The sequence below is a fragment of the Lonchura striata genome, chromosome 6 (genome assembly GCF_046129695.1).
Source record: "Lonchura striata isolate bLonStr1 chromosome 6, bLonStr1.mat, whole genome shotgun sequence".
Taxonomy (NCBI): domain Eukaryota; kingdom Metazoa; phylum Chordata; class Aves; order Passeriformes; family Estrildidae; genus Lonchura; species Lonchura striata.
This window is the reverse complement of record NC_134608.1, coordinates 27,037,036-27,050,063: the sequence shown is the minus strand read 5'-3', so window position 1 is coordinate 27,050,063 and position 13,028 is coordinate 27,037,036. Positions and strand designations below refer to the sequence as shown.

General features: G+C 34.2%; 2 protein-coding genes across 12 annotated transcripts in view; one reads left to right on the top strand and one right to left on the bottom strand.

Annotated features, from left to right (window-relative positions):
- The window catches only part of NUBPL (NUBP iron-sulfur cluster assembly factor, mitochondrial), a 284,585-nt gene that overhangs the window by 146,781 nt on the left and 124,776 nt on the right, over window positions 1–13,028 (top strand). The window lies entirely within an intron of this gene.
- The window catches only part of HEATR5A (HEAT repeat containing 5A), a 64,197-nt gene that overhangs the window by 34,725 nt on the left and 16,444 nt on the right, over window positions 1–13,028 (bottom strand). For all 11 annotated transcript variants that reach the window (XM_021539356.2, XM_021539357.2, XM_021539354.2 and 8 more), the window contains 7 exons: window positions 10,550–10,710; window positions 7,794–8,049; window positions 6,549–6,704; window positions 5,576–5,826; window positions 3,074–3,185; window positions 2,049–2,201; window positions 645–744 (listed from right to left, as the gene is read on the bottom strand). In XM_021539356.2, the coding sequence (XP_021395031.2) occupies window positions 645–744; window positions 2,049–2,201; window positions 3,074–3,185; window positions 5,576–5,826; window positions 6,549–6,704; window positions 7,794–8,049; window positions 10,550–10,710 (1,189 nt within the window). The remainder of the gene's footprint in view (window positions 1–644; window positions 745–2,048; window positions 2,202–3,073; window positions 3,186–5,575; window positions 5,827–6,548; window positions 6,705–7,793; window positions 8,050–10,549; window positions 10,711–13,028) is intronic.

The following is a 13,028-nucleotide window of genomic DNA, read 5'->3' as shown; positions in this document are numbered from 1 at the left end:
TTTATGTAACACCCCAGTTTCATTTGTACCACTCTACTGCATGCTTTTAAAACCTATACATATTAGAAGTACGTTTTGATTTGCACAAAGAACAGTAAAAGGAAACCAATTTATTTCACATGCTTTGACAGAATGACTGTTGTCCATTTCCAAGTGTTATTTTCATTCAATACTAAAGAAGTAAGCAAGCTTTTTGTTTCCTTTGATTATACCTATATTTATCACAACAAACGTTTGTGGATATATTTCTCTAAGTTAGAGCTTAGAACCCAAATGCATTAAATTGTTCTATATTCAAAAGGCAAAAATTCAGTAAAACCCTTTTCATCTTAGATCTGAAATTAAATACAAAAATATCCATGTCCAAAAGATGTTTTTCAAAGCATATTCTTGTTTCTTATTTAATAAAAAATATATAATAAAAAATAAATACAAATGTGTATGTTTTATTATAAAAGCAGTACATAAAAACTAACTTTAAAAACCCTTGCAAGAAAGTCTTCCTTAGATTTTTCTCAACACTGGAATCTGCAAACACATAAACACTAATTTTTGTCCCTTGAAAAGAATGTCCTTTAGGAAGTGCACTAATCAAATACAGATTACTCTAGTTTTTCAAATAACAGTTTTATACACACACTTACTGTGTCAATAAATCAACAGCACATGGGAGAGGAGGAAGAAGTCTCTGAACAACTTCATCCGTAAGAAGACCAGCACAGTGGGAAACAAAGCTTTTAATAGCTAGAAAAAGAATTGGATTTCAATTTACTTAGTGTGAGGTATGTTGAAGGAAAAAAAAAAATCCCATTAGCCAAGTTATTACATTACTACATTACTAATAATGAACAAAAGTAGAAATGAAAAAAGTCAGATGCACTGTTTCGGTGTCTCAGCTTGGACATTCATATCCTGACTTTTAATTGCATACATAAATGCAATTATTTTTTGCATTTTGTTATGAACTATATGATGTTATGTAATTCAACTTCATGGTAATAATAAAAAGAAAATAGGATGAATATCAAGTGACCTACTGCTTACTTTAGTAGTCTTCCATTAAAATTTAGTTCAATTACCGTACTCTAAGAACCAGTTAATATGTATATAATTTACAGAAAACTAAACTTGAATTTAATTTCCAAAAGCACCTAGAGAATATACCATATTAAATACCTATCTTCTAAAGAAAACATATTGAAAGGTTAATTGTTTAGGTACTTCTAAAATGAAATTGCTATTGAATTCCACACTTTGTGATGTATCTTAATAGCGAGAGAGCAGGGTGCTTACTATACCAGGGTTCACATTACTGGAACACAAAGTACTCTTTAGTACTCCAGAATACAAGACTGAAACACATTAAGTATTTGAAGATCACTGGCGCAATTTCTTGGAACCCCAAATTTGCAGTATTTCAAGATAAAAAATTGCAGTATTTCAAGATAAAAAATTGCAATCTACCAGAGAGCAGCCACATTCAAAGTGCTGTTTCCTGGCTGAGGATTGCAACTACCTAATCATAATTTTTACCCAAGTCCTTCCACTTTCACAAACATATTTGAAGGACTCACCAATTCTATTTTCCTTGTAGTAAGTTACCTGGTAGAAAACAGAACCACCATTTTCCAATTATAATAGACTGTATAAACAAAAGAACATATCTGACTTTGGATCTTCAGTCATTATTGTGATTTGTTTGCTAAACAAGACAAGCAACCTTCCTGATTATCATTTATTGCTTGAAAATCAACTGATTAGAAGAAGGAGATAAAAACTCTTGGGTTTTTTGGATGGTTTTTTGTTTGGTTGGTTTTGGTTTGTTTGTTTGTTTTGTTGGGGTTTTCTCCCACAAAATGAAACATATACTACTATGTAAATATTAATATACAAGCATGTATGTTACATAGCATGTATGTTATATAGGGAATGAATATAGCCTTTACCATCTAGTGAAAAAAATCAATATGGAGTGTTCTTGTTCTTGCAGAAAATTAACTAAGAGCCCAATTATAAATATGAAGAGAAAGATACCAAGTCCTGCTTACCACAGAGGGCACCAGCACGACCTTCCAGCGTTACTTGCCAGGTAAATCCATCTCCTCGTGTCTTCTCTGTTTCCAGGTCTTTAGGAGATGATGGAAAGATGCACTTCCACAGTAACAGGATTCGTGGCAGATGATGTTGGACAACTGCAGGACCTGGAAATATTGGTGGTTGTCAGGCCAACACCAGGATTAATATAACTAAATTTTCTTTCCTTCTCTTTTTTATTGCGTTCACAAAATCTTTACAGGAGTGAACAAAACCATATGCTAATTTCCCAGCCTTCTCATATGTATTTTCTCAAATATCTACTCTTTTGGTACTTTATTTTCATATATAACTACATACCTATTGACACATTTACTAGTATGTAACCAAACCAGCTACAATGCCTGTTTGTTACAAACTACAGACCCTGTGGATCACCAGCATAGAAGAGAGACAAAGATCAATAGAAATGTTCAGAAAAGCAAACATTTGTTTTAGGTTAATTAAGTATAACAACATTTAAAAAAAAAAAAAAAAAAAGGGAGTTGCTGGGCAGAAGTAATACCTGAAAATATTAAAAATATGACCAAAGCCAATAAAATACATTCTTCATTAGTACTTTATTGATCACAGTCAATAATCTGACCAGTAATACATCTTACAAAGTACTTTAAGATTTCAAATGCCTGACAAGAGGGAAATACAAATTATTAACTCATTTTTTGCTGTGACAAATAGTTTAAAATTTTTCATGACCTCTAGGACATTTGGTTAGATTCACTTTGAAATTTATTATCTACATTTAATGAATAGCAGTCCCACTTCAATCACTATTTTTCAGACACTGCTCCCAATGAACTAATAGTAAATTTGAAAGAGATAATATTTTTACCTAAGAAAGTTTTTCTATATATTTCAACATTTGATGTTTTTAAAATTATTTTGCAGCAGTAAATTAAACAAAACCTCAAACAGAAAATCAGAGACAGAACACTGAATATCTTAATGTAGATTAAGAAGAATTGTAGAAAGCTACTACCTAATGTCATAAGAGCAGCTATCAAGAGCCATCCAGCCTGCATTCGCTGCAGTGAAATGCGACTGTTCTGAGAAGCAGAACACAACAAATCCTCTGCAATGGTCATGATTACCTTCAAAGTAAAAGAGAGAAACAGAGAATCACATTTTGGTAACTACCAATTTTTTTCAATATTATTTGGTGTAATACTTAATCCTATTCTCTTGCTCCCAGAGGAAGAATGCCACCTTCCTCTCACACTATGGCAATGAACTCAGGCTCAAGAAGTTGCAATTCCTGACTTCAGTATTAGTCTGGGATGGCTTCAGCAGTTCTCCGGAGTACCACGTAAGTTCCTTTGCTTTGTACCCTCTCCTTTATCAGCAGTAAAATGACAACTGATAACTTCCACAGGAATGTGCATTGGAAGAAGTGTTCTGATATTCTATTTATGTCACAATGCATGTATGACATCTATGAATTACAGCTCAGAAGAAGGGTTGAGAGTGGTAATTATCTTTTTTATCCTTGTTGCAGAATGAAGTCTATCATTCTCTCTGACTGTTTTTCAAATCAACAAATGGTATGACTGAAAAATAAATTAAAATAACATGTTTAGAATTAATCCTATTTTAACTACTCCAGAATAATTGCACATGCCCACTATGTGCTAAATGCAAAGTGACTCCACTTGATACCAAAAGGTACCTACAACCTACACTGAAGAACACCCTTGTTTCCATGCACAATTACCACAGTATGTCTACAAATGCTGTAAGTATTCTGCATGCAGTTTGCTTCAATTATGTTTCACATATGCTAAAAAATATCTTAGATATTGCATTATGTCCAGTCTCTGACATAAATTGCTCATAAGTCAGTATTGTAAGCAAGAAGTATCATTATCAAAAGTACCATTAAAAAGCTTCAGCATAGAAAAAATCCTTATAGAAATTCTTTTCACACTTAAAATGTTATGAAAGGTTGCACATGAAAGTTTGCTTCAGTAATGCTTGAGATTTTTACACTTCCAAAACTTCATCTGACATCTTTTTCTCAATCTGAAAATATTAGTTTCCCCAGTTCCATAATGCTACCAGGTGGTTGTAAAAGAAGAAATGTATTTGCATAAATTCCTGCTAGAGTTAATACATTTGATTCTAAAATAAAACAACACCTTTTTAAAATTATACTACTAAAAACCACAAAAAACTTAGTATATTTAAACTACATATAAAGCATACATCCTAGAAAGGATATAATTTAATGATTTCTGACAAGTTTTCTCTTTGTACTAGGAGAAATGCCTGATATTTGAAGGATTTTTAAAAACTGAATTATAAGTAATAGAACTGAATGTTAAATATATATAAACTCACTAATTATTTAATTTTTTAGGTTCCACCTGCAACTCTAACTGCCATCTGAAAGGACAATCTATTAATATAGAACAGCTTCTCTACAGATCACTATTATCTATGTTTGATATTTCCTTCTCAAAACTGCTCTATTCAACACTGGTCTCTTTCTCCTCCTCAGCAGAGGAACTAGTCTGGAATCTGGCAGTGCTCCTAGGAGAGAGCAGAAAAGGGCTTTTGTCAACTGCTCTGTTCTTCTCCCTGCCAGCTTAGTACAGAATACAGTGTTCCTCCCATATTTTTTTTTTGTGCCCTCCCATACCTCCTCCCTAGCCCTATTTCACTCTATTATATTCTTCTAAAAGAAATCTTTGTCAAGAATTGTTTCTCTGTTAAACAGAAACTTCAGCTCTGCTTAGGTGCAAATTATTTGAATGACACTTCTTATCTATAAAAGTGGGCAAACTCCATTCATTTTGTCCTCTCTGCATGATCTTTCAGATTGGTAAAGTTCATCAGTCTGGACACTGAATGTCCAGAATGTTCTTAATGTCCACTGACACTGTAACAGTTATTTTCAGAAGAAAGAATGAAAAGAAGAAAGTTTCTACATTATGCAAAAAATTAACATGTACTGCTGACATTTGTGATTCACCATAGTTTTCCAAGCACGAGTAACTCAGTGGATAAAGTTCCCATAAAGATGGAAACGGCTCCTTCCCCCAGTCTTTATTTCTACAGCTGCATATCCTTAAAACTTCAGAGCACAGCATCTTCTACCTGCACTAGTGAGGAGACTGGCATCTTAGACTGAGTTATGCAAGAAGCTGATTTCTGTTATACTCTGTAAAACAAAACAAAAGTGTCTATCTGTTAGACTCGACAAAAGATTTTTAAGATAATACATAACTGCAGTTATTGCTGTAAGCACTGACTAGCCTGTACACTTGAGAGTCATTCCCAAGAAACAGGAATTTTTGCTCCTAATACATATGAGAAAAAAACATGCTTATTTGAGTCATGGTATGCTTCAAAGTCCTCTTCATGAGGGACCAAAGTATCTCACCAGTATCACTGGATATTGTGATCATGTCACAAAGCAAACATGCAAGTATCACTGAAAAAAATGTAAGAACAGCCTATATGAAAAGGATTCAGACCATACCTTCCCTTTTCCATGTGGAATTCCTAAAGGACAATATTTTACTGCACCCAGCAAAGCAGCAACAGCAAAACTATAGCCAGTTATTGCTTCTGGGCAGGATTTCAATGCACTGAGACGTTCAATGCTACGATCCAACAGCAGGGACACATAAGAGGGCAGTGCTACTGCAATACAGCGCAAACACCACGCTGCTGTCAATCTAACTGAAATGCTGGGATGAAGAATGACAGAAATTACTGCCTCCAGAACACCTGAAAAATAATATGCACAAACACACTTAAGAAAGAGGCAAGCAGATCGTCAAAAAAAGCAAAAATGTATACACAGGACTGGCAAACATAATGTGATATCCAAATTCTATATTTCTTTTCAAAAAGTACTGGTTTTTTATTTTTAAATAATTGTAACAAATTTAAATAATTAAGCTCTTTTTAGAAAAATTTATCCTGGATGAAAAGTAACACTATAGAAAAAACCTAACATATCCCCCAACATACAAAGAAAGTATCTGTAAGCTTCTGTAAGGAAGCAGAAATCCATGCCATGGATGAAGGTAAATGAGAACAATAAAGGTATCCAGCTCAATCTAGCTGTTTTATTATAAACACTATGAAGTGTTGTACTTTAAACACAACCCTTAAGGGAGTAAAATTTAATAAAGATTTTTTTTTTTTTTTTTTAAATTTACATACTTGTACAGGCTAGGAAGATACAGAACTCTTTGGGCAATGACTGAAATTTTCCTACAGCATATAAGGCAGTCAACTTTCCCTCCTCCCCCCACCCCCCCCTTTATTTTTTTATTTTTTTTTTATTGGAAAAAAACAGAAAACAATACAAGAACTATGGAGGATGCTGGTTAGGAGACTGAGCATGAGAAGAACAGCCATAAGAAATCAAAGAAGATCACAGTGAACAAACAAATATAAATTTAATTTGTACTCTGGTTCACAAAGTAATTCACAGCTTGTACCTGTACTGGAGTCTTGCAGTAATGGTGCTGCTGTAGTTCCTAAGCCATGAATGAGACTTCCAAGTTCCTGAAGTGCACACACAAGCACATGCTGACTTGCTGTTACATCTGTTATATTAATTTTTGTTTCCAAGTTACCATCACTTATTGCAGCATCTGATAATACAAGAAAATCACCATGAAATCATTACCAAAATTAAAGAAACAGATGGGAGAAAGGTTTTATAAAGTTGTTTATATGACTAAATGAGCTTTTACCATTTTTATAATTGTTTTCATAAAGGGTTACCTTCACTTAGACAAATACATTTCTTTTACTAAAAGGATGATGTAGTAACATCAGTGAGGGCAAGAGCATGGATAAATGGAAAATACCAAATTGCTTATCTTTACATGATGGGGAACAGTAGCTAGCAAGGAGAGTGATATTGTCTGCTTTACCAAAAGTAACTTGAATAAGATAGACTTTGATAGAACCTGCTAGATTTTACTGCATCATAGGGAAAATGAAAGAGGAGAAAAGAATGAAATCTTGCAAGATCAATCAAGTAGGAAGGCAGAGACATGGAATGAAGACGGAAGGAAAAATATGATGTTTTCTGAAAGTTTATATTTTGAGACACAAGTAATTATGTCTGCTTAGACATAAAACATTTAGACATTTAAATCAGACACAACATGTACACCAGAGGACAACAGGTTATGTCCAGGATTCTCTTTCTTCTCCAGAAGGACAATGGTGGAAGATCAGAGGCTTTTTCTGGAAGCAGTATACAAGATCTTATCATGTAAGAGATCTGTTTTCTCCAGGAGAAATGCTCATTTGACATTTAGGAGCAAATGCTTCTTTTGAACCTTCAGTAGTGTTAACTGCTCTGAACAGGAAGGCAGGATCTGACTAGACATGCATTACCTGCCAAACTAACTTACTTTAGAATACTGTCTGTATACTATTATTGCAATGATTTCATTTGTTAATGGTTAAAATTACATTTGCCAAGAATGAAGTGTTAAAAAAATCTGTATATACTTATGTGGGTACACACGTACAAAAACACAGACACACACAAGCAAATAATGAGCCCAAGATTAAAACAAAGCAGTCCATCAAAAGCCCTCTATATTATCATGGTAATAAATCAGCATAATATAGTCTATTTCTGCAGATTCTGGATTAAGTAGTTGGACAATCACTTAAAAAAGGAAAAACAGAGGCCCAAATGGATAATCTTGTTAGACCCATACCTACAACTTTCTTCAGTCTCCAGATGGCCTGACAAATCTCCTTGGCAGCTGCAATCTGAGCCTTTTCCCCAAGCAGGCCTCCTACTGTAGCTCGAAGGATGAATGAAACACAGCGGCGACAGCCAATAGCATCCACTGGACTCTGTACAGCCTTAGGGTGAGACTGAGACACAAGATCTAGAATATGGGATAGGAAGGCAGAGAAGTTCCTTTCAAGCCATTGTGCTCCTAATGTAGAGACAAATACCACATATGTCTGAAAGAGAGTTCAAAAGAAACATATTTTAGAGCAAAATACGTGGAAATTCACTGCTAACTATCCTACACACTTATTTTTTAAATCTTCACATTGCCACAAGTAGAACACTAAACTGAAATGATTTCTAAATTTATGTATCCATAAATCACACATGTTCTCACTTTTAGGTATCTGCAATTTTTAATATTTGTGTATTATTTTCATTTTTAAAAATAATTTAAATTGCTATCAAAACTGTTATGGGTCCCTTCCAAGTCAGCATATTCTGTGATTCTGCACTAGTAATATTGCAGCCTGCTTTGACTGTAAGTTATTTCAAGCTGCTTGCCCATGTCATCTCATTCCAGAGTGTGAGAAATGGTGGTTTACCCTGCACAGGCACTTGTTATGTAAAACATTGTGTTTGGTCTCACTGAACAACAATTTCCAGCTATTTAACATTCTGCACAAGAACCACAAATTTAATGTATGAATGCATTTTAAGAACTACTATGTTACAAAACTATAAGCCATAACCCAGAGAAAATTTGGTTATTAAAGGGTCAGAATCAGGGAATATTTGCAGCCCCCAAGCACTGTTCTTCAATCCAATGAATTTTAATAGTTTGCCTTGCAATGGAGGTACCATAAAAAGATTGTCACCACAAAGAGAAAGAATGCAGAATCACTTTACAAACCTAATCACCACAAGACCATTTATTTCACCACATAATAAGTTCCCCTACAATTGCCTTCTATGTGCACATGTTGGATGCTTTTAATGAATAGATCAAGAAAACAGAATACAAAAAATGAGAATATGCAAATGAGCACACAAAATTCTTCATAAGAAAGGAAATTTTTACTACTGCTTATATCAATCTACTTTCAACTACTGCTTATATCAATCAATTTCTGCATTTGCCTCATACATACTTTGTCTTACGTCTAACATTCACAACAAAATTACTCATGTAAAAGAAAAGGAACTATTGTAGACAAAATAATTATACTATTAGATCCTGTTAGCAGCTTATTGTTCTTGACAAACACTACTTAGGCTTCATAATGCATCAGTACATGACCCTGGTTTTACAGATTTGAAACCTGAGGAATTTAACAGGATAAAGACTTTTGAAAAGTGACGCTGCCATGGTTTCATTTTAAACTCTATCTTGAAATTGGCTTGAACAAATATAAATCTTCCATATGTAAAAGTCATCTTCAGAGTCTTTCTTACTTTTAAATTCATAATAAGCCACAACTCACTAATTAATACATTTTTTTAACTGCAAGTGTTTGCTATTCACAAACACTGACAAATTCACAATTTTTCAAGCTTTTTTTTTGTAGAGACATTGCACTATTGAAACTGTTCTGGTACAGTTTGAATGTTCCATCTAGCACAGGTACTACTGAGTTAACATAGAGACACATGAAAAAGGAGACAACTTCCAAAAACCAGTACCAATAGTCAAGACATTGAACCAAGATATCTGATATATTCCTGGAAAACTAATAAACTACCATGTATATAGAACACCCTGGCAATCTCTGGTATGCATTTTCTAGGCAAATAGCTGTCAAGGTATTATTGTTCCCTAGCTTTTCTGTTCTCTCTGCAAAAAGTTAATGCTTCCACTCAATGTAACCTGAGCACAGAAGACAATTTGTAGCACCTTCTAGCTGTTTCACTGCAAAATCTGGCAGCTTGTATCAGTAATTCAAGCTAATTTAAAGACCTTTTGCACAGGAGTTGAAACGTACTGACAAACTGCCTTACTGGCAAAGCTGTGGGACTGTAACATACTAAAATAATCACATCTACTTGTGCATAAATGTTCATCATGACCTTTAGTCTTGATTCACACGTTTTACATTTTAATATCTACAATTCAGCATGTTCACACTGAAGATAGTATTTACAGGATAAAGCCAACCTGATTTTTTTCTGTGAAATGTGTACTGCTTTTACCAGCAGGCACTACATGGCCCGGCTTCAGCCCTGTTCAGTTTAAAAGATTCTATGCTTTGAGCATCCTGGAACACAGCAAAACAGATGCTGGGTTTTTTCCACTAAGTTCTGTTTTCCTTACTTACTCAAAGTAGAACCACCTTTTCAGAACTAGACATGGAATTCCCTATACAAAAAGGAAACTCTTTCAAGTTCAAACATTTCTTCTAACTTTTCCCTTTAATTTTCAAATGTAAGGAAATAAGTTTTAAAAAAATGAGGAATTTATTTATATCATTCATTTGAAATTCATATAAGGTGAAGCTTCCACAAGTAGTACATATTTGATTTTTAAAATGTCAAACTCTCAGGTAAACAATAAGCAACATCAGAAATATTTTTTCCTTTTCTTTCTAGCATGACTCAAGATGTAAATCCTTATTTTGAAATATATGCATGTCATTACAAATGCCAAAAAAGGATGAAAGAAGAGCTACATACAGAGCAAAACAATTATACAAATGTTTGGCAATCTCAGAAAATCACAACTGATGTAATCCAAACCTGGGTGACTCCAACTCTAACATCTCTGCTGACTGAACTGGTCCCTTTCAACATATCACCACTGGCTCGCAGGAATCCACAACTTCCACGCAGAAATCCAGTTCCGAGTAGCTCCATCACATCTTCCAAAGAGATTCTACGGAAGTTATGCTTGGTGGACGCTAAGAACAGATGTACATCTTTAGAGGAATAGTTCAAAAATCTTGGTATATTTTAGAAATAGCGATTCAACTCTCTTAATTTTAGTAAAAATAATTTGCACACACACAGCAGCACAATCAAATCCAAATACTGTCTGAGCATAACTTCACAACAGAAACTAGGACATTTTAGCTCTCATTGCTCCAGCAAAACACAGTATTTCTCAGGTTTTTTGGCTTTAACTACATTTAAGTAGTATAAGCCATTACTTAATATACATACTTACATTTACCCACCCTCAGGATTTACCATCCATGCTCCCTCTGCAAAAAAATCTGTAAGGTCTACTCCTACCACCCACAGCTTCATGAAAGCCCTGGTTCTTACATATTCCACATTACCAGCAAACACAATCTCTGTTCCAAACCTCAGACAGGGCAGATCCCCCTCTACACAGCTACAGGTCCTCTTAGAAAAATTATCAAGTCACCTTAGCATTAAGATAGTCCTCTAAAAGAGGGAGAAAAAAAAAATATGTTTGCAATTGTTTAGGAAAATTATCCATCCCCAATTCCTATTCCATGCTTTATTTCTTGATAGAAAGTCTGTTTAAAATACATGCTGGGACATGTACATGTAAACTTAGCACAATGACTGCACACTGCATGCTGACTATCGTAACGTAGGTGAACCTGGTGGGAAGAAACGATGATGTCTGACTCCAGGTCAGAAGGCTGAATGATTTCTTCATTCTAACTATACACCAATACATTAACATACTATTTAAAGGAGATACTAAAACTATAAACTACCTGTTCTAACTACCATATTTAACTCACAACTTGTGACCCTCTTCTTAAGAGTCTAGACACAGGTGGATTGGATTGGCCATCAGGTTCAAACAATCCTCACCAGGAACTAATCAAGTAATGACCACAGGTAAACAATTCTCTAAACACATTCCACATGAGAAAAACAAGGAGCAGAATTAGAAATTGTTTTATCTTTCTTTCCTCTGTGCTGCTCTATGAAAAATCCTGAAAAAAAGAATGTTCCTGTGACAACTGACCTAAAATTTTCACTGCATTTTTCATTCTCTTTCAAGGATTCAAATGAGAAAAGGAATGAGAGGATTGGAAATAAAGATGTCCAGAAAAAAAATTTAAACAAAACCCCCTCAATATCAGCAGGTTATCAGACACAATGCACAAATTTCAGGAGTACAAATTTCTTCGTATACTACTCCCTGAACCTCTTCCCCAGCCCCTTCTAGTCCCCATCTAGCTTCTGTCCCACTTAGCTCTAACTTCTTTTTAACTAAAAATAACTAAAATAAGGACAAAACTCCTTGAAATAGCCAACCAAATAATTTATAAGCTTCTTACATAATCTTATCTTAGAGTCTTAGAAATAACAAGTACATTACTTACATAGATTAAAGGAAACTAATGAGTCTATAAAGAGGTCAGAATATTATTTTTTTATTTTATTAAGAAAAGATAAGTGGTGATTTTTTTTCTGTAGAACAGTAATTCTCTCAAAAAATTTCTGGGGGAAATACTTTGTAAACCAAGACTTTAGCATCTACGATGCAAATACACAGCCTCAAGTATTTTGAAAAAGTAAGTTGGGATGAAAGGCATTTTGTCATTTGCTGGTTGTTGCACTGAAGGTCTTCTCTGCTGTCATTAAAAGCAGAACAATCAGTCTGAATCACACTTATTCTGCATCCTGTTATATTTTGCTTCAATTACAGTTAGAGATCTAGCTTGGGGCTTCTAAGGCTAAAACCACTCAGTTTGAATCACACAAAGTATTGGAGATGATAACTTTGTGCCAGGATGCTTCAGTCAACTTAAATACTGTCTGTCAGAAAAAACTGTTACATAGCTATTGTGTGAACAAAACTGCCTGCTAATTTCTGTTTCTGATCATACTTATACTGCTATCCACTGACAATGCAGATGTTCTATCGATTGAAGGTATCCTTAACTTTTTATTTTGACAGAGAGACTGCCTCAAATCTTAGTTATTTCTAAACTGCTTGAATTAATCTTGCTTTTAAATTCCTGCAGTTACTAATTTCACTCAATACAACAACAACCTCATAGTGGAGAAAAAGTTTTACTAACTACTTTCCATTGTTCATTATTTCATCATGATAGATAGATAGAAACAAAAAACAGCACTTGACAAAAAAAAGTTAGAAATAAGACAAAACCAGAGATATGAACAGTCGGAAGAAGTTCACAATGTGATTTTACTTCAAGCTTCAAAAGAACTTGAGAGTTTCTTATAATCTGGCAGATTTTTACAGATGAGGAATCAGCAAAGAAAG